Consider the following 24,712-nt stretch of genomic DNA (forward strand, 5'->3'; position numbering starts at 1 on the left):
TGAAGCCTGCATGCCTAGAGCCCATGCTCCACAACAAGAGAAGCCACTACACTGAAAAGCCCTCACACTGCAATGAACAGTAGCCCCCGCTCACCACAACTAGAGAAAGCCTGAGGGCAGCAACGAAGACCCAATGCAGCCAAAAAATTTTGCAAAGGGGGAGTGGATAACTCAACAGGGAATTTAGCCCCTTTTGTCCTTCTCTCCTTCTTCCTTCTTGGAACTGAGAGATGAGGGTTAGAGCACCAGCAGCCATCTTGTACCATAAAGGCAACCTTGAGAATGGAAGACATGAGCTAATATTGGTGAGTCCTGGGTTCCTGTGATTGTGGAGCTGCCATCCAATCCTGGAATTCTTGCCTCTGGACTTTTTATGTAAGAAACAGACACACATAACTGGATTGAAATTGACTTCATTTCACAGAAGTTTCTTCCTAAAAAACTGCTTTTCAAACAAAATTTTCAGTCACTAACTTCCACATCAAGGAGAATCCTGGATCCTAAAAATGTTTTCCTAAAATATTCTGTGCAAACCATATTTTCACAAATCCAGTCACTGTTCCCCATTGGCTTACTTTATGAATTTTAGAGATGCCTTTGATATAGTATTCGTTTGTCAGCAACACTTAACCAGTGTTTTAAGGTTTTCAAATTTTTCACTCCTCAATCAGTTGGATAATGACCAGCAAACAACACTTAAAAGTCCCAAAGAGGCACTTAAAAGAGAAGAATCTTTTTGTAAGATCAATGTAATAACCACCCCTAATGTGCTGTGACCTTGCATTTCTTAGAGTAGAGGCTGTGACAGCCGCCCAAGGTTGAGGGGAGGTAACCCCTCCGAACTGCCTTGAAGGGAGGGGTCAGTGCCCTGGACAGAGATAGCTCTAGAGGCAGGTCCTGCTGGCCAGGAACCTAGGATGAGTGGGCTGACCAGAAAGTCCTCGGTCCACCTCCCCCCCTCGCGCCCCCTGCTGTTACTGCCCACCCCTGAAATGGGTGTTGAAGCTGGGTTGGCAGCACGGAGGCAGCGCATGGGAGCAGGGTGCGTCCAGGGCAGTGTGTGCTGGTCTAAATGGCTCCCGGGGGAGTTTCTCCCCAGAGGTAAGAGACTGCATCTTCCCGAGTACCTTCATGGCCTTGGGTGTTGTTAGTAAGCATTCTGATTTTAAAAGGGTCCAGGGTCAAATCCATTTAGGAAAAGCATCTACACAGGTTTCACTGCTCCAGGTCCTGCCAAGCCTAATTCCCATAGTTAAGAACTTGGGTGAGCGTATGCGCACGGGTCTCTCAGTTTCAACTGCCAAACCAGCACCTGCTAAATACACTTGAAAAATGCTATGATAAAGCATCAACACTTTCAAAGACCCAGCTCCTTTTCATTACAGGCCACCAGCCACTGGGCTGGGCTCTGAAGGAAATACAGGATGCAGCTTTGGTTTTAGGAAGAGGATAGGAAAGGAGTAAAGCACAAACAAATCCAAACCCTCATTAGCCCCAGCTAGAAAGGCAAGTCCAGAGCAGGGCTAATTATAATTAGAAAGCAGATGTCTTTTTTTAATTAATTAATTTATTTATTTTATTGATTTATTGGCTGCGTTGGGTCTTTGTTGCTGCACACGGGCTTTCTCTAGTTGCTGAGAGCAGGGGCTACTCTTCATTGTGGTGCATGGGCTCCCCGTTGTAATGGCTTCTCTTGCTGCGGAGCACGGGCTCTAGGCGCGTGGGCTTCAATAGCTGTGGCACACGGGCTCTAGAGCACAAGCTCAATAGTTGTGGCGCACGGGCTTAGCTGGTCTGCGGCATGTGGAATCTTCCCAGAGCAGGGCTCGAACCCGTGTCCCCTGCATTGGCAGGTGGATTCTTAACTACTGCACCACCTAGGAAGTCCAAACGCAGATGTCTTAACTGAGAGGAGGACTCTCAACCTGTATCCCTTCCCTACCACACTCTCCCCAGATGGGTGAGAGGGAGGATGGTAGGAGTTTACCTGTGGCTTGAGGAGTGCCCGACCCTGGAGAGGGAGGCAAGAGGGATCCCGGATGTGGACCGAGAAGAGCCAGCACTGCTGGGGCCCTGAGATATACAGGAAGTAAAAGCGATGGCATATTCCTTCCCCAGGGGCTGTTTCTTTGAGTCTTGTAGCAAAAAGAAGAGTTCTGATAGAGGGATGGGCAAGTAGATAATTACAAAGTGGGCATGCCTGTTTAGAGGCAAATCAAATGGACAACATTGTTGCTATCAGAACTTCCATAAGCTCCCACTACCTCACCCACTCTGTCTCTGGGCCCAAGAACTCCGCCTTCTCTCTAGTACATATGGAGGCTTCCTGATCCCAGCAAAAGCCTCTTCTCGCCCTGTCTACTCAAGGACTATGTTCCAGCTGCTCTCCCCTCCCCACTGGCTCATCCCCATCAGCACAAACACATGCTGCCACTTCTCCCAGCTAAAAAGAGCCCTTTCTGTCCCACTTCCCTCTCCAGCTCCCCCTCCCCCTTCTCCCTTTACAGTCAAACTCTGCTAAGAGTTGTCCATCCCTATTCTCCCCTCCTCTCCTGGAGCCACTCCAATCAGGCTCTGGCCCCACTGCTCCTCCAAAACTGCTCTTGCCAACGTCACCAGAGACCTCATGGTTTGGACCCAGTGTCCTCGCTCTGTCCTCATCACCTGACCTTGCAGCAACATTCGACCAGGTGATCAATCCCTCCTCCTGGTACCACCCTCTTCTAGGGGTTTCTGGGACACCACACCTGCCCGGTGTTCCTCCTGTCTCTTTGCTTCTTCCGAGGCTTTCTGCCAGTTCCTTGCAATCTTACTGGCTTTTACATAATGGCGTGCCCTTGGGCTCAATTAATCCATGGGTCCCTTCTCTTCTCTAACCACGTTCCTTCCCTAGATTGACACTATACAACGGAAGTTTAATATCAACCACATGTGTAATTAAAATTTTTCTAGTAGCCATTATTTTAAAAGTAAAAAAGAAACAGGTAAAACTAATTTTAATAACATCTTATGAACCCAATATATCCAAAACAGCATCATTTAAACATGTAATCAATATAAAAATTATTGAGAGATTTAACTTTTTGTACTAAATCTTCAAAACAGTGTGTATTTGACATAGCATATCTCAATGTGGACACCAAATTTTCATTGGAAGTTCTTGATCTGTATTTAGATCTTATAAACTCTACAGCTGAAAAAGTAGATTTGTATACCCAAGTTGTTCCAAACATACTAAAATTTTTCCAATAATTCAATCAAATATCTTTTTTTTTAAATTTAAATTAACTAAAAATTAAAGTTTAGTTCTTCGGCTGCACAATTTCCATGAATTTCAAGTGCTCAGTAGCCATGTGTGGCCAGCAGGTACTGCATCAGACAGCAGAGAGCTAGATCACCTCAGAATATTATGGCTCTAAATACCAGCAGGTCTTGCTGATGACTTCCCATGTTTATCTCCAGCCTGTACATCCCCACTGGCACCACAGACCTGTCTAACCAGTGTCTACTCAACCCTGCACTTGGATGTCTAATGGGCACCTCCAACCTAACCTGTTCAAAACTGTGCTCCAGAGAGGCCCACTCCCACCCACCAAATTAGCAAGGCCAGTTTTCTCCATCTTGGTTAATGACCACTCTTTCTTTCTGTTTCTCAGGCCAAAGCCTTGGTACTTTCCTTGTCCTCCCTCTCTCTCCTATCTGACCTTATCAGTCTCCCCATCACAGTAGTGCCAGAACCCTACCATTTCTGGTCATTTCAGCTGCCACCAGCCTTGGACATGACCCCTCATGGCTCCTAGATTACTGAAGGGACTCCTGGCTTCTGGCCCTGCCCCTGCAGAGCCTGTTCCCATTCAGAATGCTGCTTTTAAAAGAAGTCAGACACAACCTTCTTCTGCTCAGAACCCTGCAGGGCTCCTACCTCACCTGGGGGAGAAGCTCAAGTCCTTACTATGGCCCCTGAAGGCCCTCCCACATCCGATCCCCCACCCCCACTGCTTCATCTCCAGCTTCTCCTAGGTGCCTCTCCCTACTCTGCTCCAGCCTCCTGGCTGTTCCTGGAACACTATAGGCCACCAGGTATCTGCGTGGCTGGCTCACTCAGTCTTTTACTCAAACATCGCTGTTCTACATGTACATTTCTTACCCTCTTTCCCTGTATTTTTGCCTTTAGCTCTAATTACTAACATTATATAGTTCGCTTATGCTGTTCTGTCTCTTCCATTACAATATAAGCTCCAGGAGGGCAGGGACTTTCATATGTGCTTGTTTTTGCTGCTCTAACCCCGTTGCGTAGAATAGTACCTGGAACCTATCAGACGCTCAAGAAATATTTTAAATGAAAGATTTCCAGGCAGGGAGAAAAGCTGGAGCAAATCCAAGGGCAGCTGCTACCTTGAGAAGCCTGAAGCTGGAACTGGCGGGGGGCCGGGGGGAGGAGTGCAGACCGCTCCCGGGGTTGGGGTTGGCTCGGGGGTGGGCACTGAAACTTTGCTATCTGCAAGAAGCGAGCGGGCGCAGGAAGCTCAGAGTCTTGGGAAAGCGGCGGGTCTGTGATCTCCTCCCGAGAAGCTGGAAGAAAGGCAGAGGCGGGTTGGCTTCCTCCGTTACAACTGCCTCCCGGCCAAGGGAAGCCCGGGAGATCCGAATGTCGAAGAACTCTGAAAAAGCAAAACGTGTCTTTAAACTCAAGCTGGGGATTTGTGTGGAGGCTTGCAAATGACAGCTGCCCCCAAGGAGGAGCGCGGAGGGCGGGCCGGGCTTTGTCCGGCGAGGAGGAGCCGCGGGCTCGGGCAGCGCGCGCATCACGCGGCCGCTCGGGCGCCTCTCCCCGCCCCAGCCCCGCGGGACCCGCGCTCTGCGAGAGGGGGCCGACGGCTGGGCCGTGGGCGGTGAGGCCCGGGAGGGCGGCCGAGGACGCAGCGCGGCGTGCGAACCCTCTCAGTCCTCCGTCCCGCCGGGACAGTGCAGGCCCGAGCCACCGCTTCGAGCCGGCCGCGGGGCCTCCGGAGCCTCGGGCGGCTCGGCGCGGGCGCGTGCCCGGGTTGCCCCCCTCACCTGCCGCCGCCGGTACGTCCGCGCCGCCGGCGCGCGCCCGAGCCGTGCGTACAAAGGAGAGCCTTTCCCCGGCGCCCCGCAGCCCGCGCGCCAGCCGAGGCCCCAGCACCGCGGGGAGGGGCCGCTCCGGGCTTCCAGGCTCCCCGGCTGCTTGCCCGGGAGCTGCCCTTCATTTATTTATTTTGGTGGAAGAAGGCGGGGTCATCCATCTTGGAGCAGAAAATCTTTCCAGGAAGTTTGTACCTATTAATATTTCAGTTCCTGGCAGCTGGTTTCAGTGCCGGGGGGGGGGGGGGGGGTAGGGGGGAAGGGCCAAGTTCAATGCCGCGAGACAGGGAGCTGCTGCGCCCGGCCGACTGTTCTCGGTAGACCTGAGGCGGTGGGGCCAAGGGGAAGCCCCTGCGCCTCCCAGCCACGTCCCTCTGCGCTGGAGGCAGGAGCTGCCCCGACCCCCGTGGCGATCGGGCACGCCGGTGGCGGGTGCCTTCGGAGCGTTGAGTTCGGGGTGGAGAGGCGGGCCCCGAGTCTGCGACCAGAGCGGGGGCGGCGGAGGGAACGGGGAGGGCCGCTCAGCTCGCAGATGTCGGCGCGGAGCGGGCGGGGAGGAAGGAAAGGCGGCTCCGGGAGCACCCCAAGCTTGAAGGGCGCATCCCCGCAAGCGAGGGGCCGCCCGCCTGGTCCCTGCGGCCCGGCCACCGCCCGCGTTCGCGGGGAACCGAAGACGGTGAGGCCCAGAGTCCAGACGAGGTCGGGACGCCCTTTCTGACCTTGGTCCAGCCACACAATGCGAGGGCGCTGCTGCAGAAACTTGACCTTTTAAAGCTCGGATACTCTTCGCAACCACCCTGCAAGGTTATCATTTTCTCCAGTCTACAGAAAATGGAGCTCAGAGAGGTTAAATAACCTGCTCGAGGTTGCAGTGCTGCTGCCCCACAGCGAGGTCCCCGATTTTTGACATATCTTGCAAGAAGGGGTCCCTTGGAAGCGAACGCAACGCAGTTCTTCCTGTAGTACCGCCCACAGAATCGTCCCCTAAGGGGAATCGCGGGAACAAGTAGAAATCTCGACTCACAGCTCTAGGACTTGCCAGCTTTTCAGAATCCCTTTCATTCACTGCGGAAGTGCCTGCTTAGGCTTCCTAGCCAATCACACATCTGGAACACCAGTCGTTTTGCCAAAGAAAACTTTATTTTTTAACATCCCTCAGGTGCATATGTAGATACAGAGATTTGAAGCGGTTGACGTAGCCACCTGTGGAGTGTGGCTCCTGACAGGGTTACTTCAAATGCTAATATCCCCAGGGTAAAAACTGAAGTCCTCAAACACAGCACCGCGGCACTGCCTCATCCCCAGTATTGCAGTCAGTCGTGGACACTGTGGCCGCCTTCCTGCTCAGGGTTATCACCCCGCCTCTGCTCAGGGACTCTGTCCAGCTCTGCACGGAGGTCACTCGCTCCAAGGGCCAAGACTTGGAAACCCTTGGGCAAGGGGAAGTTTGTCTCATGCACCTTCTCACTCTAGCCCCGCAGGATCCCCCTCCCCCCCACCCTCATTCCCCCTCCCCCCCACCCTCTTTCCCCCTCCCCAGCACATGTGTTTCCCCCAGGTGGCCAGAGCCCTACTGGCCTGTGGACCAGGGGGGAGGATGTGACAGATTCAGGCATTTTAAGGTAGGATTTGCTGACTAGAAAGCCTTCCCTGACCGCGACTCCTAGAAAAAGTACTCATAGGAAACCCCCTAATGGAGTGTGTGGAGAGCTGGCTGCCGCCTCTGTCTCGCTGGGATGCCAGGCTTGGTGATCCAGTGGAGGAATTTCAGCCCTCTCCCAGCTACAGTCAGCAGGGAGTGCTTTTTGGAGGCTTACGTCCTCTTGTGAGCTTTCTCTCAGCCCTGGGCCATACCCAAAGCACCCTGCTTCTGTTTGCATTCCCACCGCTAAGGTTTTCGTGAGGGAGGGGGCGCTGTCGGTGAAACAGATGCCTTCTTCCCGGCTTGGGTGGGCCAGCCCTGCCAGCTGCCTTCACTTTTGGCTGCAGAAAGCCTGCCAGGCTGCAGTGTGCAAGGGCCTGAAACAATGACTGGTAGCATCAGCTATTTTAATGCAGAGTTAGGCACACAATCCTTGCTAAAAATAAATACAAAGGAAAACCCCAAAGTAGCTAAGCCTATTTTAATACCTTTTATTTTTCTTGTTACTGGTTCTTTTGTCTTCCCTTGCAACTTGGGAGCTTCATTTCACACAGGGCCCACCCTGAGTGTTGTCAGGGCTGCCCCACCATGTCCTGTGGACGTACAGCCCAATCTTGATCACTGGCAGGAACAGTCAGAGGAATAGAGGAAAGAAAAGGAAGAGGACTCAACAGCCATTTATTTGAGTGCGGTTTATATTATTAAATAGAATGATGGCACGACTTCTGAGGCTTGATAACTACAAAGGAGCTTAGGGGTGATGAGCCCTCTTCCCACTGCCCCTCCCCTATTCAGTGCCCAAGGATGTTGGGAATGGATGTTTGCTAAGCAACTGCCTAAGAAATGGCTAACGGATGCTGCCCTCCTCTGATGGGAGGAAACAAATCCTGGTGCCTTTGGGCTCCTGTGGGCATCACTGCTTACCTTTTCAGAAGAGAAGCAAGGGCGGCAGACACCTTTGTGGATGTCTACTGTTAAATTACTTAAACAAGAAGGCCATTAGACTGACTGCGGCTCTAATGCTTTGGGGGCTACCTAGACTGACCAAAATCTAAGCCTGTAAATGCTTCAAGGCTATGAAATCAGAACTATAAAGAAAACTCATCACAAACAGCCAAGTAGGCTGTAAGCTGTAGGCAAGCAAATAATTTCCTTTCTTTGCTTCCACAAATAAGTCTCTCTCTCTGTCTTTCCCCAGCTCCTGGAGGAGTGCTCCTAACCATTTCTAGTTTAAACCTGCCCCCTTCAAACGGGTTTTTGCTCAAATAAACTCTTACAATTTTCAATATGTCTCAGTTGATTTCTTAACACTGCCTGGATTGGAATCAATGACCCCTCTTTGCTCTGGGAACTGATGCTCGTCTATGTGGGGTCAAGGAGGTAGTTTCTACCTCTGTGACATTACAGATTTTCTCTACTCCCCACACCTCTCGCAGTTGATAGGATCCAGGTGGATACCTGGCCCGATCAGGCTCTTGCCTGGAAATTGGAATAGAGTTAAGGGGAGGGAAGGAGAGAGACAAAGCCCAATATCTGGGGCCCCTCAGTGAGTTTCTGTTGACTCTGTTTTTTCAGATTACAGGGCACACTTTTCTGTTTCTTTGCATGTCTGCTAAATTTTTTTGATTGACAAGTGGACGTTTTAGGTCATATACTGTAGCGGCTCTGGACTTGGACTCCCACCGCCCCTGCCGTTGTCACTGCTGGGTGTTCTTGTTTATGGGCTTGCTCAGACCAACTCCGTGGAGTCTGTCTCTCCACAGCGTGCAGCTACTGCACTCTCTACTCTGTTTGTCCTTCTTGTTTTAATTTTTAATCTGGCCTTTCTAGAGGTTGGTCAGAGGTTGTGTCCACACTTTTTGAGCCAGTAAGGCTTCCACTCTTTGCCGATGGATCTGTGTGTAGGTCAGGGGAATGCATTCAAAGCTCAGGCAGTTGTGCAAGTCCGACCCCGCCTTTACTTTCTGCCAGGCCCTTTTGTGTCTCTTCCCCATGCGTGCAAGGCATGCATTCAGCCAAGGATGTATGGAGAGCCAGGGCCCTCTCTGGTCTCTCTAGACTTGCGCAGGCTTGGGCCTGCATGCAGCCTCCAGACCACTCAGGATGTGAGGAAGACTACACTACACACTGAAGAAGAGCCCTCCTTCTTCTCCTCCAGGGGCTGGAGTGCGAGGTCGTTGGTCAGCAGTTGAAATCCCTTATTGCCCTGACCAAGAAGGAGGCCTGTGTTAGGACCTCAGGCACAGCCCGGAAGCCTGAGTTCCACTGATGAGGTCCTGAGAGAGCTGGGTCTTTCTGCTCTCACAGAAAAGTGAAGACTTCCGCTCCAAGCCAATGCTACATGGCCTTCTCGCTTCTCCTCCCCTTCACCAGTGAGCGGGTCAGTCCTGGGAAAAAGGGACCACAAGACATGGTTGTCAGGGACCAGAAACTCAGGGCTCAGGTCGGGAAGGGAGCCAGGTCAGTGGCTAGCTCTAGGACACCCCCCTAGGTGCCCTAACTGAGGGGGGCAGGAGATTGATTGGGAGCAGAGGGGGAGCCGGGTGGGTATGTGGGTGGGCAGACCTTCACCCCTGAAGGATGAGGGAGCGCCCGGCTTCCCCTGCTCGTCTCCCCTTCCTGCTCCTCCTGCTCTCTGTGTGCCCCCCCTCCCCATCCTGCTGCCAGTAAACCCTGCCTGGATCATCACACTTTGGTCCTTTCATTGGTGGATTTCCTAAGATTTGCATTGTTAAAAGATAAACTGAGGCACGTTAAAATTTTTAAATTTGAGCAAAAATCGGTTAAAAAAAATCATTTCAAATTGGGCAGCATCCAATCTAGCAGAGGAGCTGTACAAAAGGGAAGACTCTTATAGGCAGAAGGGAGCAGGAACAGTTACATGAGGCCGAAAAGCAGGTTTGTTATTGCAAGGTCACTTTCCTTCAGGGGGTGGCAGGGGTCTGTCAGGCAGATGATCTCACTAGTGCCAGTCACCATTTCTTGATGGACTGGTTTAAGATTCCATTTCTGGGAGAACTGAAACTGTAATTAAGTCTCAGGTTAGTGACATAGAGCTTAGCATAAGTAACTCCATTTGGGGCTGTTGCCTTATTGTTTTTCACAGTATGTTACTCTGTTATGATTTGTTTATTTTTTGTTTTTGTTATGCCTCACTTTTTATAAGTATTTGACTTATTTACTTGTCAAGTAGATGATACATAGTTCAAAATTCAAAAGGCACAAAAAGCTATTCAGGGACAAACACCCTCCCTCCCCAGGCCCCAGCGAGCCTGCTCTTTTCTGTAAAGGCAGTCTCAGCTCTGTGTTCCAGCTGAAAGGTTTCAGCTCCCAGCTACACCACAAACATTTTTCTGCCAGCGGGACTGTGGGGCCACCTGTCAGGAGCACCTCCAGTCCCAGCCCTGGAGGCAGGACTCTCTTGACTGTAGCAGGACTTGATGCCTTGTCAATCAAGAACCCAGTGCATGTTTGTGGAGGGGATGGGCAGACATGGGACCAGCATTATTTAATATTCAGCTACCACATATTAGGGGCCTGCTGCATAGTGTTATGTGTCTTATTTCTAATCCTTTCAATAACTCTGTGAGGTAAACCTATAATCTTTTTTCTTTCTTTTTTTGGCAGCGTTGGGTCTTCATTGCTGTGCAGGCTTTCTCTAGTTGCAGCGGGCAGGGGCTACACTTCGTTGCGGTGCTCGGGCTTCTCACTGTAGTGGCTTCTCTTGTTATGGAGCACGGGCTCTAGGTGTGGGCTTCAGTAGTTGGGGCTCACGGGCTTAGTTGCTCCACGGCATGTGAGATCTTCACAAACAGGGCTTGAACCCGTGTCCCCTGTATCGGCAGGCGGATTCTTAACCACTGCACCACCAGGGAAGCGCCACCTGTGATCTTTATTCTATAGATAAGGGAACTGAGGCTTAGAAAACTCAAGGACAGTCAGCTTACAAGTGGCTTTATTGGTTATATACTGCTGGAAAATAAATTACCCTAAAGTTCAGTGGCTTTGAAACAATGCACTTTTATTACTGCTCACATTTTATGTGGGTCAGGAGTTCAGAAGTGGCTTCATTCTGGCTCAAGGGGTCTCATGAGATTAGAGTCAACATGCCGAGGCTGCAGTCATCTGAAGGCTTGAGTGGGGCTGGCGGGTTTGCTTCCAAGGCTGCTGACTCGCGTGGCTGGCATGTGCGTGCTGCTGCTGGTGGGTGGCCTCAGCTCCCCACACACAGGTCTCTGCGAAACTGTTCCAGCGGCCTCACAACATGCTGGCTGGCCTCCCCCAGAGCCAGTGATCTGAGGGTTGGGGGGTCACAGGGAAACTGCAACGCCCTTTACGATTTCCTCTCAGAAGTCACTTGTCACTTTTACCACATCCTATTCATTATAAGCAAGTCATTATGTCAAGTCCAGCTCACACTCAAGGGGAGGGGATTTTGCTCCATCTTCAGAACGGAGATAAGCCAAAGCATTTGTGAACATATTTTAAAACCATCACAGGGCTGATCCAGAATTTTAACTCTAGTCCCTAAAGCCCATTTTTTTTCACTCAACCCCTGGAGGTCTGTGAAGCTAAGCTCTCAGAGTGTGAAGCACTGGGATGGGCATGTAAAGTCTTTGCCCTCAGGATGCTCCAAACTGGACACGTTGCGAGGACAAGACCCCACAAGGCAACGTGAGCTCTAGCTCGATGGGTGTGGATGGCAATTACAGCCAAGGCCAGTGGAGGGCAGGACCAGAGTGGGTCTGAGGGCCTGGGAGAGGCTGGGAGCAACCAGCAACAGGGGACTGGGCCTTGACAAAGTGGCTTGGAAGGAGCACAGGGGAGAATGAACCGGGAGAGACCGAGATGGGCTAGAGGCCCAGGGGGTAGCTGAGAGGGCCCCTGAGATGAGGGGAAAGCCCTGACCAGGTGTGAGGGAGCGGAAAGCTGTGACGTTATTCACTGCCAGCCCAGGGCTGGGGGTGTCCCTCTTGTTGGAACAGCATGACCCTTGACTACCTGGGCCCCAACATCGAGCTCCTCCTGACTTTCTCAAGGCACTAGTGTGGTGATTGAGGCCTGTCTTGGGCCCAAACCAGTTCTGTGTCCCTTCTCCCCATTTCCTTTGGGTCCTGTGGCTCTGGCTGCCTCAGTGAGGACAGGTGCCTGTGGCATCATGCGCATCTTATCTCCGTGGAAACATAGATGTCCTCCCCTTCTTGGGCCTGGCAGGGCATTGACCCATCCTCTTGGTGTGTCCCAAAGCCCTCTCCCCTTCTGCTCCAGCTGGTCAGGGACCCTGAGTATTGGGAAATCTCTCCACACTGGGTCCCCCTGACTCCCTCCAGCATGTAGCTCCTGAGGACAGACCCTGTCCCTTGGGGGGGGGGGGTAATCCTCCCTCATCAGACAGTCATTCCAGCAGGGGAATATCACTTCTTGGAGGAGTAGCATCAACTGTCTGCTAGAAGGTTCATTAAAGAAGCCCCTGGCAATAACGGAGAGGAGATGAAGAATACTGATGGTGAACGTGGGCAAACTGAACCATGCATCTTCTCGATGGTGCCAGCCCCATCTAGGTTCATCAGGGTAATTAGGATTGCTGTAGGGGAGGCGTGGTGACTGTGGTGTCTGTCTCCCCTCTGACCTTGGGCTGCTGCCCACTGCATGGAGGAAGGGAGAAGAGAAGAGGAAGGAAGGGAGTGGCAGGGAGGGGCGGCATCAGGTCTTCTTAAAGTCCAGGAACCCTGGCTGCCAGGTGAGCTACTTTGGTGGGGAGGAGGCCGGGAGGAGGATGGGTGGAACTTCCAGCTGTGAAAGGGCATTTTCCTGGGTGAGGGGTGTATTTCTAAGTAAGGAGATAAAGGGTCTACATGAATTCTCCTGACTGATGGCTGACTGCAGGGAGGTGTGGGGAGCAGGCCCTCATGGGATGGGGTAAGGCCCCAAAAGGAGGACACACAGCCACCAGAGGCAGAGCTGGGATATGGTGGGGGCCTCCTGACTTGGGGGAGCTGGGGGAGCCCTTTCTTCCTCTTGAGATATCTGCACGTGTCCTGGACAGGAGTCCTTAGTGGTCCTTGGCATTCAGTCAATCAATTACCAGTCACTCAGGCAGCACACGCTTAGATGTCTCCAGGCAACAGGGAAGAGACTGATGAGGAAGTCTGGTGGGCTGGAGGAGCTCTGGCAGGTGAGGGAAGACAGAGGGAGACCAAGGGCCCTCGGGGAGGAGAGTCTGGGTTATCTCCCCGCCGCCAAGCCTCAGTCTGTCTTTCTGCTGTGGGTCGACAGGGACCTCTTGGCATTACGGCCAAGACTCATAGTGGAGGTCTCTGGAAAAGGTGCCCTTGGTCTCACTTTACAGATGAAGAAACTGAGTCTCAGAGAGGTTGAGTGCCTTGCGCTAGGTCACACAGCTGGTAAGTGGTGAAGTCAGAGTTCTTCACCTCAGTATCAGGAAGTAAGAAGCACTCTCCATGAATCCTATAAAAATATGTGTTAGGTCTCCATCCCCCACCTCTACTAGAGAGTCTGATTCAAAATAGATGTCAGGAGCTGTGTGTGGAACAAATAAGTGAAGACTAAATAGAAAGTGATGAATGAAACCTGCCTCCTGAGGCACCTTCTGCACATGCTGCCCAGAGGACGGAGCCCATCTCTGCTGAATAGGCTCTAAGGCAGCCCCAGTTGCAGGGGAGGGGAGGTGGGCAGCTGTGGTGAAGGCAGTCAGGTGCCCCAGGTTGTGTGCCCCTCCCCACAGGCTGCCTAGGCCTGGCCCTTGTCCTCTGGCCAGGGAGGCCCAGGGCTGCTGGGGTGGTGGGGTGGGAAGGCTTTCCAACCTAAATGGGAGTGAAGAGGGCCCTGCCAAACCCTGACATTCATTGGCTCTGTCTCCCCTCAGCCAAGGGAGGTGAGCGCCTGCGTGTTGCCCTGGCTCTTTGGACTTGAGGAAAAACTCACAAAGGTCAGAAGATTTAAAAGCAGCGAGTGAGCACTGGTATCTGCTAATGGTGGGTCTCTGCCTGGCACCAAATGGCCCAGGGAAGGGCAAGGCTTGTGTGACCTCCTTGCCCAACGGTGGGTGGCTTAGTCTTTCCTTGCAGCAGGGTGGCTGGGGACTGGTGGACCAAGACATGGTCCACACTTCACATGAAATCCTAGAGCCCGAGATGCCATGTCCTGCATCAGCCAGCATCCACAGAGATGCCCCTCAGAGTTCAGGAATGCTATGCGTGGGAGTAGGGAATGGGTGGGTGTCCCAAAGCCAGAGTCCCCATGAGGAGCACCCACTCCAGGCAGGGTGGGAGGCGCTGGCCAGCACACACGGGTTGACTGGCCAGTGAGGCTGCCTCTGGGCGGTCTCCAGGTCTCTTGTAGCAGAGGCATGTGGAGCAGCCTAATCTTCTGTCCTGGTGTTGGGGGGGAGGTAGTCAGGAGGGGAAGCTTAGGCAGGAAGGGGCTCAGCTTTAGTATCCCCAGGCCAGGCAAGGCAGAATCCTGGCACAGAGCTAGTGGGAAAGAACTGGACCCTAAGCAACACATTAAGGCACCTATCAGTTGGGCCCTGAGTCAGCTCCCTGTCACATGCCTGCCCTCAGCCCTGAATCTGTCATCATCAGGGAAGTACTTATTTTACAAAAGGATTAATTTTCAAGTCCCCTGGACTGTTATGGATATTCTATTTTTAAGGGTCACTTTCCTACAACTTATTCACTGAGAGAAATCCCACTGCAAGTGACTTTTGTAAAGGGAGGAATCCCTTTGTTAAGCAGATGCCAGATTTCCCTGTACGGAGAGTGCTCAGAGGAAGGGCTACTGGGGACTGCCCAGGCTTGCAGCGAGTAGCGACAACATCACAGCGTCGGGGGAAGGTGCACCTGGGAATGAGAGGACCCGGCTCCCACCCTCGCCCACTTTTTATTTTAAATACAATAACGAGGCAGTTTGTATCACGTCGTCCGTGCAGCTCCGGGCACCCGCTGGGCCCCCCGGTGGCGCCCCGCACGCGGAAGGGAAGCGCTCCCTCTCCATCCACGGGCGGAAAACCGAGTCCCCCAGCAGGGCCAGCCGCTGCCCCGAGACCACACAGCGAGCCAGCTCGGTTCTCGGGTGGCCTCGGGAGGTTCGGGCCGGGACAGGATCCGTGCGATTGTCCCCCAAGGCACACACATACCTCGGCCCTTCCCCGCCAGGCCAGGCCGGCCGCCGGCCGCCAGCAGGACCTCGGAGTCCCCCGCCCGAGCCTGGGTCGCGCGCTCGGCCGGCTCTCGGCGGCTGGGGCCGGCGCCGGGCGCCCTCTGGTGGCCGCCGCGGGCGAACGCGCGGGCGAGGCACCCCCGCCCGCCGGTGCTTCCGGGCCTCGCGCCCGCCTCTCCTTTTCCAAAACAAGAAGCACATCTGTGGTAAAACCGGACTTCTGTAAAATCAAAAACATCGACGGGGACACCCGGTCCATAAAACGAGAGAAGGCGCCCTGGCGCTGGGACCCGTGGGGCGGAGCCAGGGGGGCCGCGCTGAGCGGAAATGGTGGCTATTGTCGCGGCGGCGCGCGGTTCAGCTCCAGCCTCCCGCTGAGGGCGAGGGCCCCGGGGCCCCTGGCGGGGCGGGGGGCGAGGAGCAGACCCCCGCCCCATCGTCCCCCCCACCCCCTCCCCCAGCCTCCCCCCGGCCCGCGGCCCCGCCCGCCAGGCCGCCCCGCCGCGCGCCGCCCTTTGTCCGCCGCCGCGCCCCGCCCCTCCGCTCCCGCCGCCCCGCCGGCCCCGCCGGGCCCGTGCCCTCCGTCTCCCCTCGCGGCTGAGAGGAGCAGGCGGACGTGACCGTCCGTCTCTGCCGCCGACACAACCTTCCCCAGGAGCGGAGGGGACTGGCTCCGGGTCCCACGGCACGGCCGGGCCCCGAACCCAGGTCTGTGTGTGGGGCCAGCGCGAGCCTCCCGCGGGAGTGGGAGCCGCACCCTTCCCGCCCCCGCGCCCTGTCCCCGGGCGGCCGAGACCCGGAGGAGGGGGAGGGCGGTCCCCGTCGCTGGAGGGGGAGGCGGTTTGCTGGCTGAATCCCCGACACCCTCTGGTTTTTAAAAACCGCCTTCATTTGCAGAGCGCAGTCAGAGGCGCCGCTTCCTGGCCTGTGAGATCAGAACAGGGAGAGGGTGATTTGCTGCTGCCGCCGCTACCGCTTTGGTCCCCGCTCCTAGGTGCTACCTTGAGAAGACAAGCTCTTACTTGAGGGGCGGCTGCAGCCCAGGCAGGGGAGGGGAGGATTCAGCGAGCGCAGCGCTCGGGCCTTGCCTTCCAGTCCAGGGACAGAAGCAGGACACACAAGGGGAGAAGCGGGAGGCGGTGCGGAAGCCGGGCGCTGCTGGAAGATCCAGAGGCGGGGGAGATGGGGGACGAGGAGGGAGCCCCCAGCAGGGCCTCTGTCTGCACGCCCCAGAACCTGACACATGGTAGGAGCTCAATAAATAAATGTCTGTCTGTTGCAGGATGGAGGTGGCACTTGAGCTGCGTGGACTCCGGCTGAGCAGAGAGGACTGGAAAGATCTGAGGGAGCTGTTTTGAACCTGGCAGCCCAGGGGCTTCGCATTGCAATGAGGAGTCCCCTGGAGGGGAGAGACTCCAGATTGTGTCTGGGTTGGAGAAGGTTGGCCGGGCAGGGATGAGCTTGAGGAGGGTCTGAAGGCTGGCAGAGGGTCTCAGAGGGTGATGAGGGCACCTGGGAAGTGGCCCCTCTGAGTGCTGGAGCTTACTGCTTGTAAAAGTGACAGTTGATGTGGCATTACCAGCAGAGGATACATCACCAGCAAATGTTTGCCCAGCCCCGCGGCTCATCTCTCCAGCTCCTCCCTGAGCGATGCTCACTGGTGGTGGCCAAAGTCGGCCTTTCCAGGTGAAGCCCTGCCAGGCCAGGAAAGGCCCAAGTGGAAGCTCACCAAGCCTTTTATGTCCCCATATATACCTTGAAAACCCAGCAAAGTCATCTCCTGTGTTGTAGAAACTGCCTTTAGAATGTCACATCTCCTGACTCTAAACATCTGGGTCCCGATGCAACTTCTTGCTACACCAGCAGCCCCTCACTGCATGGACCACAGGTTATCACACTTATCAGGGTCCCTCACACAGTTAGTTACCTGTGACACTTGAAAGGGGCTCCTAAAAGGAGTTATTGGGAAGGTACTAGGACCCTGAGGAGCTGCCTGGAAGTCAGGGCACTGAGGATCAGAAAACAAAGAGGGCCCATGGGAGCCTAGGTGGCCACGCTACTACCGCCACTACCGGGCTTTAGTGCTGCTGAACTCATCTCCTGCTGCCATCACTCAGCTGTGAGCTCTGCTCCTGGGGGAGTCCCACCGCCCAAGCCTGGGTCTGCACTCTGCCCTCCAGCTGCCCAGGAGGTGGGGAGAGGAGAGCTGGAGACCTTCAGCCTCTGAAGTGGGAGGAAAGGCTCTGCCTCCCACGACGACTCACACAGTGGCAATTGCCGCCAAGGGGAGGCGGTGTAAATGCTGACAGCCCACCATGTGTTCACTGCTGAGAGCTGTGTAGGGTCTTCAGCAGGAGCTGTGTAGGGTCTTCAACAGGAGCACCCGGACCACAGAAGCTTCTGAAAGGCCCCCCTGGTTGGGGATGATGTTGTGGGGAGGGACTGGCAGCCACAGCCAGAGAGCAGTTTCAACTGCCAGGTGTGAGGTTCAGAAGGAAAGCCTAAGGGGAGGGAAGCAGAGCCACCTGGGGAGCCTGGTGACCCTGGGAGGTGGGGGTTGGGAGTTGGAGCAGAAGGCCAGGGCTGTTCCTCCTGCAAGAGCAGCAGGGACTCAGATACTGGCAACAGAAGGTTTTTGGTTGGTTGGTTGTTTATTTACCTCTTAAAAACTGAAAAAGATATACAGTAAAGGTGTGTATACCTTGAAAACCCAGCAAAGTCATCTTCTGTGGTTGTAGAAACTTCCTTTAGCATGTCAGGGCATGTGTCCTGACCAGCCCTCCTATACATTTTCAAGCTGATGTGTAAGCCATACATAGGTCAGGTTTGGGTTGATCTTTGTAGTAACTGGAATCAAGCTGTATGTGTGGTTCTGTGATACGTTTGTTGGAGATGTTTCCAGCCCTGCATACTCCTTTTAGCCACTATTTAACATTCCACAGAATCAGTGTTCACATCTTTTTTTTTCCCATTCTAACCAGATGATTGTATTGAAAGTTATGGAAAACATAGACAGTGAATTGAAAGGGCCTCGCCTAAGACGCCACGGAGAGTCACCAGAAGATCCAGACCCACTCTGCAGTCCTCACACCACCTTGATGCTTTTTATAATTCTACCCCCTTAACAGCCATCCTAGGACCACACCCTCTGGAAGGAGTGACTTTCCCCTGTCCCTGTTTGGATCATTTCTTTCTTTTTTTTTTTTGTTTTTTTTGTTTCATTTATTTCTTGCAGTTCTATCCCAACTTTGACATTTTTTTTTCCTTTCTTCTTTTTCTTTTTTTTCTTTCTTTCTTTTTTTTTTTTTTTTCTTTCTTTTTTTGGCCACACCGTGTGGCTTATGGGATTTTAGTTCCCTGACCAGGGATCAAAGCCAGGCCCTCAGCCGTGAGCGCTCAGAGTCCTAACCACTGGACTGCCAGGGAATTCCCCCACCTTTGGAAATGCTTCCATCCCTCTCAGGTTGAATCCCCACAAAATTCCCATGAGTTGAGAGGATGAAATATCAGTATTTTCATTTTATAGTTAAAACGAGGTCTTGATCAGGAGTTCCCTGGTGGTCTAGTGGTTAGGATTTAGCACTTTCACTGCCGTGGCCTGGGTTCAATCCCCTGTTGGGGAACTGAGATCCCACAAGTGGCTTGTTGGGGCCAAAACGAAAAACAGAAACAAACAAAAAAGCAAGGTCTTGATCAAAGGGGTTCATTGGCTTTTCTAAAACCATTTGGGGACTCCCTTCAGCACCTGCTGGACCACTGTCAGGTTGCACCACACTTCTCCAATCCTGCGTGTACTTGCCTTGATGTCCTTGAAAAGTGGTTACCTTTTCTTCTAAATATTAAAAACAATTGGGGACTTCCTAGGTGGCGCAGTGGGTAAGAATCCCCCTGCCAATGCAGGGGACACGGGTTCGATCCCTGCTCCAGGAAGATCCCACATGCCGCGGAGCAACGAAGCCCATGTGCCACAACTATTGAGCCTGTGCTCTAGAGCCGGTGAGCCACAACTATTGAGCCCATGTGCCGCAACTACTGAAGCCCACGCGCCTAGAGCCCATGCTCCGCAACAAGAGAAGACACGGCAATAAGGAGTCCGCACACCACAATGAAAAGTAGCCCCCACTTGCCGCAACTAGAGAAAGCCCGTGTGCAGCAACGAAGACCCAACACAGCCAATTAAATAAATAAATAAATAAATTTATGAAAACAATTGATGGGAAGCTACAAAGGGAGAAGGAGATGGAGGTGGGAAGTTATGATTGAGAGAGTTATGAGTATTCTCATTCAGTTTTCCTATCACTCCCTAAGAAGGAAATTAAAAATCTGTAAACTTCCCATTACTACAGCTGAATCAGTAAATTCCGGATGGCTGCTGGATTAAAGGAGCATCTGGTTTCTTCTTCTTTTCTTTTTTTTAATAAATATATTTATTTATGTATTGGCTGCTTTGGGTCTTTGTTGCTGTGTGGGCTTTCTCTAGTTGCAGAGAGTGGGGGCTACTTTTTGTTGCAGTGTGCAGGCCTCTCATTGCGGTGGCTTCTCTTGTGGAGCACAGGCTTCTAGGCCTCGGGCTTCAGTAGTTGTGGCACACGGACTCAGCAGTTCTGGCTCATGGGCTCTAGAGTGCAGGCTCAGTAGATGTGACACATGGGCATATTTGCTCCTCGATATATGGGCTCGAACCAGTGTCCCCTGCATTGGCAGGCAGATTCTTAACCACTGCGCCACCAGGGAAGTCCCAAGGAGCATCTGGTTTCTCATTTCAGCATTTCACATTGCAGGCATATTCTCTTACTTGCCCTATCTCATTAAAAATATTTTCCCTTACTGTTTTGTTTTTTTTGGTTTTGGTTTTGTTTTGTTTTTCTTGGCCTCACCATGTGGCTTATGGGATCTTAGTTCCCTGACCAGGGAGCGAACCCCGGCCCGTGGCAGTGAAAGCAGCAAGTCCTAATCACTGGACTGCCAGGGAATTCCCTTCCCTTTCTATTTTGAAAGGAAAGTCACTCTCCTTCCTATTTAACTTTTCTCTGTGGGGCAATTTCTGGAACAGGAGAAGGTGAGCCTTGATCGCCAGGATGCCACTTTCTTGCCAGCTGCTCACCTTTCCCTCTGCCCCTCGTATTTCTTTTTCTTACAGTGTTTGCCATCTCGATGGACATTTGGGTTGTTTCATTCTGCTTTCACGTTTGAGTACAGGGCTGGGATTTGAAGGGGAGAGTCTTGGTGTGAGTCCCTGCCCATCTCAGGGGAAGAAGTGTTGACTTGGCATCCAGCAGGCACCCCACTGCACGCCAGACTGAGTGGGAGAGCGGCTGGCCTGTGGGTGTGGGTCAAGGAAGGGCTGCAGACCCAGACATGTCCACTAGATGGCGCCAAAGCCAGCAAGACGAGGCCTGAGCTTTGGAAGCCCCAGCTGCTGCCCTGGAGGTGGTTCCAGGGTCTGACCTCTTCATCCCTAGAAGATGAGTGAAGATTCTCCCAAGATGCAAGCTGCCTCGGTTAAATACCTTGGAGATCGTGTGGTGGGGGAGCGGGGCAACTGTGAATGGTTCTACAGGTTAAGCCTTGCCCAGGGGTTCTGGTCAAGGTGAGGACTGAAATTCAGGCTGTGGGACAGGCCATGACAGCCCAGGGGAGGGACTGCTTTCTTCTCATTCATGCAAGTTCAGAAAGTGCTTGCAGTGGCCTGGGGTTGGGGGTCGGGGTGGCGGCGGGGGGGGGTGGGGGTGGGGTGGGAGCTATAGAAAGGCAGCCCAGCACTCCGTATTGCTAGTACCTGCAGAGGAACCCAGCTCCTGGAGAAAATATGGGATCAGATGGAACAAGGATTCTCTCTGCTGGGCACTGAAAGTTTCAGATGGCTCTAGATAGTCCTGCTCTGAAGCTCACCCTCAGGTAGGAAACAGACACTTGGACAAATTGCAATTTGTGTTATGTCACTGCTCGAATGGTCCATTCGGAATCAAATCGGATGATGTGAGGGAACCCCTAAAGCCTTCATCCAGGTGGGATAAGTCGCCATTGTCCAGAAAAGCGTCAAAGCAGCAGCAGCAGCAGCAGCAATAAAGCAGAATTTCCCTCCCTCACTCCTGTCTCTCCCACCCCTCACGGTCCCTAAGTTCAGAGCCCACTCTGCTCAGCAACCCCTGGCAGTGTCCAGGCTGCTCCACTCCCAGCCTCAGAAGCTGCCCCAGGACAGGAGCTCAGGCCTTTTTTAAAACTTAAATGAATTTGCAGAGAAACATTAGTTGCTAACGCCAGTTGCTAGCCTACTGCGGGTGCTCGATGAACTTTGTAGAGTCAGAAGAAGGAAGCAGGGAGGAAGAATGGACTCTGGCTGATGAGAGCTCCCTTCCTTTAATGTTCTGTGCTGGGGCAGGAGACAAGGTGTGACTGAGTGGATTTCCTGAAGAGGGATGTGCATCTCCCACCACACGGGGGTGACATCACACCCTCTGTGGAACATGGGGTCTGTTTCCTTCCCTGGAATCTGGGGAGCCTGTGACTGCTTTGGAAGTGATGTTCCCTGATGACAGATTTCCCATCTGTCTCTTTTGGGACATGCCCCTTGGGATCCCTTATCGACAGGTAAAAGGCCATCTATCCTGAAGCCACCAGGCTGGAGGGACCACGTGTAGCCAGAGATACGGAGGGCCTCACTATTCCAGTCTCAGCACAGGAAACAGATCTTTTTACCTTTATTTTTTTTCTATTTTGGACATGCTGTGCGGCCTGCAGGATCTTAATTCCCCAACCAGGGATTGAACCAGTGCCCCCTGCAGTGGAGGAGTGGAGTCTTTTTTTTTTTTTTTTTTTTTTAATTTATTTATTATTTTTTGGGGGGTACACCAAGTTCAATCAACTAGGAGTGGCGTCTTAACCGCCGGACTGCCGGGGAAGTCCCAGGAGCCAGACCTTCTGATGACACACAGCCCCGTCGTTGAGCGGCCTAGCTAACACAGAGTGGAGCAAAGATGGGCTGGCCCTGCCCAAATTGCAGATTCATTAACAAAATAATATTTTTAGGTCACTCCATTCTGGGGGCTGTGTTGTTTCACAGCATTGGAAAATGAAACACAAGACCTAAAGCTGGAGGTGACCAACCATCCTGACTTGCCAGGGACCGAAAGGTTTCCAGGACTCAAGACATTCAGTGCTGACACTGGGAGAGCCCCAGGCACACGGATAACGCAGTGGTTCTCAAAATTTCATGTGCATCAGAAACACCTGGGGATTTATGAAAACACAGATGGCTGGGCCCCACCCCTAGAATTTAGTGGGTCTAGAGTGGGGTCCAACAGTTTGCATTTCTAACAAGTTCCCTGCTGCTGGTTGGAGCCCAAACTTCCAGAAGGACTGGCCTGATTGAAAGGCTGAGTTGAGGACCTGCAAATCCCAGTTTATTGCATGTCCCAGTACCTCATCCTCTGTGCGATCCAGCTGTGCGGCAGGAAATGGAGGAGGCCAAGGTCCTCTGGGTGCCAACCAGGAGAAACCCACATCTTCCTGGTAAGGTGGCCGGGCGCTATGGAAACAAGGCTAAGCCCAGACGTGCCCAGCCTCCTTGGCACTTGCTTCCCAGAGGGAACTTCAGCCCCCGAGGAGGAGCAAAGTGAACAAACAAACAGCAGAGAACAGCCCTTGGCCAGGCAGGGTGCCTTCAGGTCCCCACCCCTCAGGAAGCAACCCAGAGCAACCTGAGGACCAAGCCTTTGCAAAGGAAATCACCCACCTCCCAGGGCCTTGAGTTTTAGAGCTAGAGGGGACCTTTGCCATTTTGGGGACAACCTCCTCTTTTAACTGGGTGGGGTAGGGGGAGCGGGGAAACAGGGTGTACGTTGACGTGACGTGTCAAGACCGCCCATTGAGAATGAGGTGCAGTCAGAAGATTCTCCCCTCCCAGCCATCTTCCTGGGTAGTCCTCCCTCCTACCTCAGATTCTGGCCCCAGCTCAGCCTGGATGCCCACAGCTCCTCACCCCACTCGGTCCCACGCTGTGAGCCCACATCCCCCTCGTGGGCGCACCACATCTTGAGCATCTCAGTCCACGTCAGCAGAGCCGCCAGGAGCTGCAGGCCTAAGTAGAGGAAGGCTGGAAAGCGGCTGCTGCCTTACTGCAGGACCCCAAGCTTCAGTGTTAAGACTGCAGATTCCTGGACCCACCCCTGAGAGTCTGCAATGCGGCCCCCAGGCACTGACATTTTCAACAAGAGCCCTATGTAATTTGGATGCAGGTAGCATTGGCCAGACTCTGAGAAAGAGCCCCCTAGCATCATCTTCCTCAGAAGGCCACTGACAAAGAAGTGATGAAGTGATAGAAACCTGACTCAAGTACACTTGGGAGGAAGCTGAAATTTATTATTGATTCTAAAACCCAGACAATGGACAAAGCAGAGTAAGGATGTAATTTGGCCTCATGGACAGTGGGAACTGAGCCCTGGCATGAATTCCCTTGAGTTCCCTTGAATTCCTCATGGCTAATTTTTTGATCCAGCTGGACATAATCACCCACAGGTCACATCTTCCTCCAGGGGAATGACTCACTCTCCCCAGTTAAGAAGCTCTGGGGGAGGGCTGATTGGGTCAGGTGTTTCCCCTGCACCAGGGAGTGGGATCCTATGTGGGCCCCCATAGCACAGCCTGGTCAGTACCGCTCAGGGTCTGAGGGAGGGAAATGTGGCAAAGAAGGGAGGACTTGGTTCCAGTCTGTGGAGGCTTCTTCCAACCATTGAGACGCTGGACAGGAGACCTGGAGTGGCAGCCAGCCTCCAAGATGTCCCCACGAGTCTTGTCTCCTGGTATTCATGCTCCTATGTACTCCCGCCGTACTGAACGGGGCTGACCTGTGTGATGAGCAGGGTATTGCAGAAGTGATGGAGTGTCTTTCAAGGTTAGGCTTTAAGAGGCATTGCAGCTGCTTCCTTGCTTACTCTTGGATCATTGGCTCTGGGGAAGCCAGCTGCCACACTGTGAGGGCTCTCAATCAGCCCTTTGGGCCAGAGTGAGGCATTCGTCTCAGGTTCAGAATCTAAAGGGGTGCCAATACAGTCAGCAATCAAGATAGGTATTTTATTTTATTATTTACTTATTTATTTTTGGCTGTGTGGGTCTTCGTTGCTGCAGGTTTCCTCTAGTTGCAGAGAGTGGGCGCTACTCTTTGTTGAGGTGCATGGGCTTCTCAGTGCAGGGGCTTCTCTTGTTGTGGAGCACGGGCTCTAGGTGCACAGGCTTCCGTGGTTGTGGCACGTGGGTTCAGTAGTTGTGGCTCACAGGCTCTAGAGCACAGGGTCAGTAGTTGTGGTGCAAGAGCTTAGTTGCTCCGAGGCATGTGGGATCTTCCCGGATCAGGGCTCGAACCCATGTCCCCTGCACTGACAGGTGGATTCTTAACCACTGCACCACGAGGGAAGTCCCAAGATAGATATTTGAAAGTAATATTTTAAAAATGAAAATTCATGCAAAAAATCCATGGTGAACAAAATATCAAAATTTTAAATAAGACAGGCTCAGTACTGTCTGTAGTGTAGAGGAGCCTGAAGCAAAAGGGAAAATCAGTGCTACTGGTCCTGATAGTAATACTGGAGCCTGCCAGGAGTGTGGGTGGTCTCAGCCCCCAGGGCTGAGCATCTAGTGACATCCACTCACTCCCCCAGCAGGTGAGTGGATAAGAAGATTGCACACGTCATCTCCTGGCTCCAGGAGGAAGGCAAATCTAGCAGGGCCTTCGCCTCTGTGTCTGGACCAGGGTGACTAAGCTAGAGGCCCACTTAGCCCAGCAGA

General features: G+C 53.1%; 1 protein-coding gene across 1 annotated transcript; it reads right to left on the reverse strand.

Annotated features, from left to right (window-relative positions):
- Positions 1–1,594: 1,594 nt before the first annotated feature.
- On the reverse strand, positions 1,595–6,135 carry LOC130849275 (uncharacterized). Its single transcript, XM_057728046.1, has 4 exons — positions 5,059–6,135; positions 4,396–4,661; positions 1,988–2,156; positions 1,595–1,877 (listed from the first exon to the last, which is right to left on the reverse strand). The coding sequence occupies exons 1-4, from the start codon at positions 5,229–5,231 to the stop codon at positions 1,862–1,864; spliced, it is 624 nt and encodes a 207-aa protein (XP_057584029.1). The 5' UTR covers positions 5,232–6,135; the 3' UTR covers positions 1,595–1,861.
- Between the last annotated feature and the right edge of the window lie 18,577 nt (positions 6,136–24,712).

This window comes from Hippopotamus amphibius, chromosome 3, assembly GCF_030028045.1.
Source record: "Hippopotamus amphibius kiboko isolate mHipAmp2 chromosome 3, mHipAmp2.hap2, whole genome shotgun sequence".
Classification (NCBI taxonomy): Eukaryota; Metazoa; Chordata; class Mammalia; order Artiodactyla; family Hippopotamidae; genus Hippopotamus; species Hippopotamus amphibius.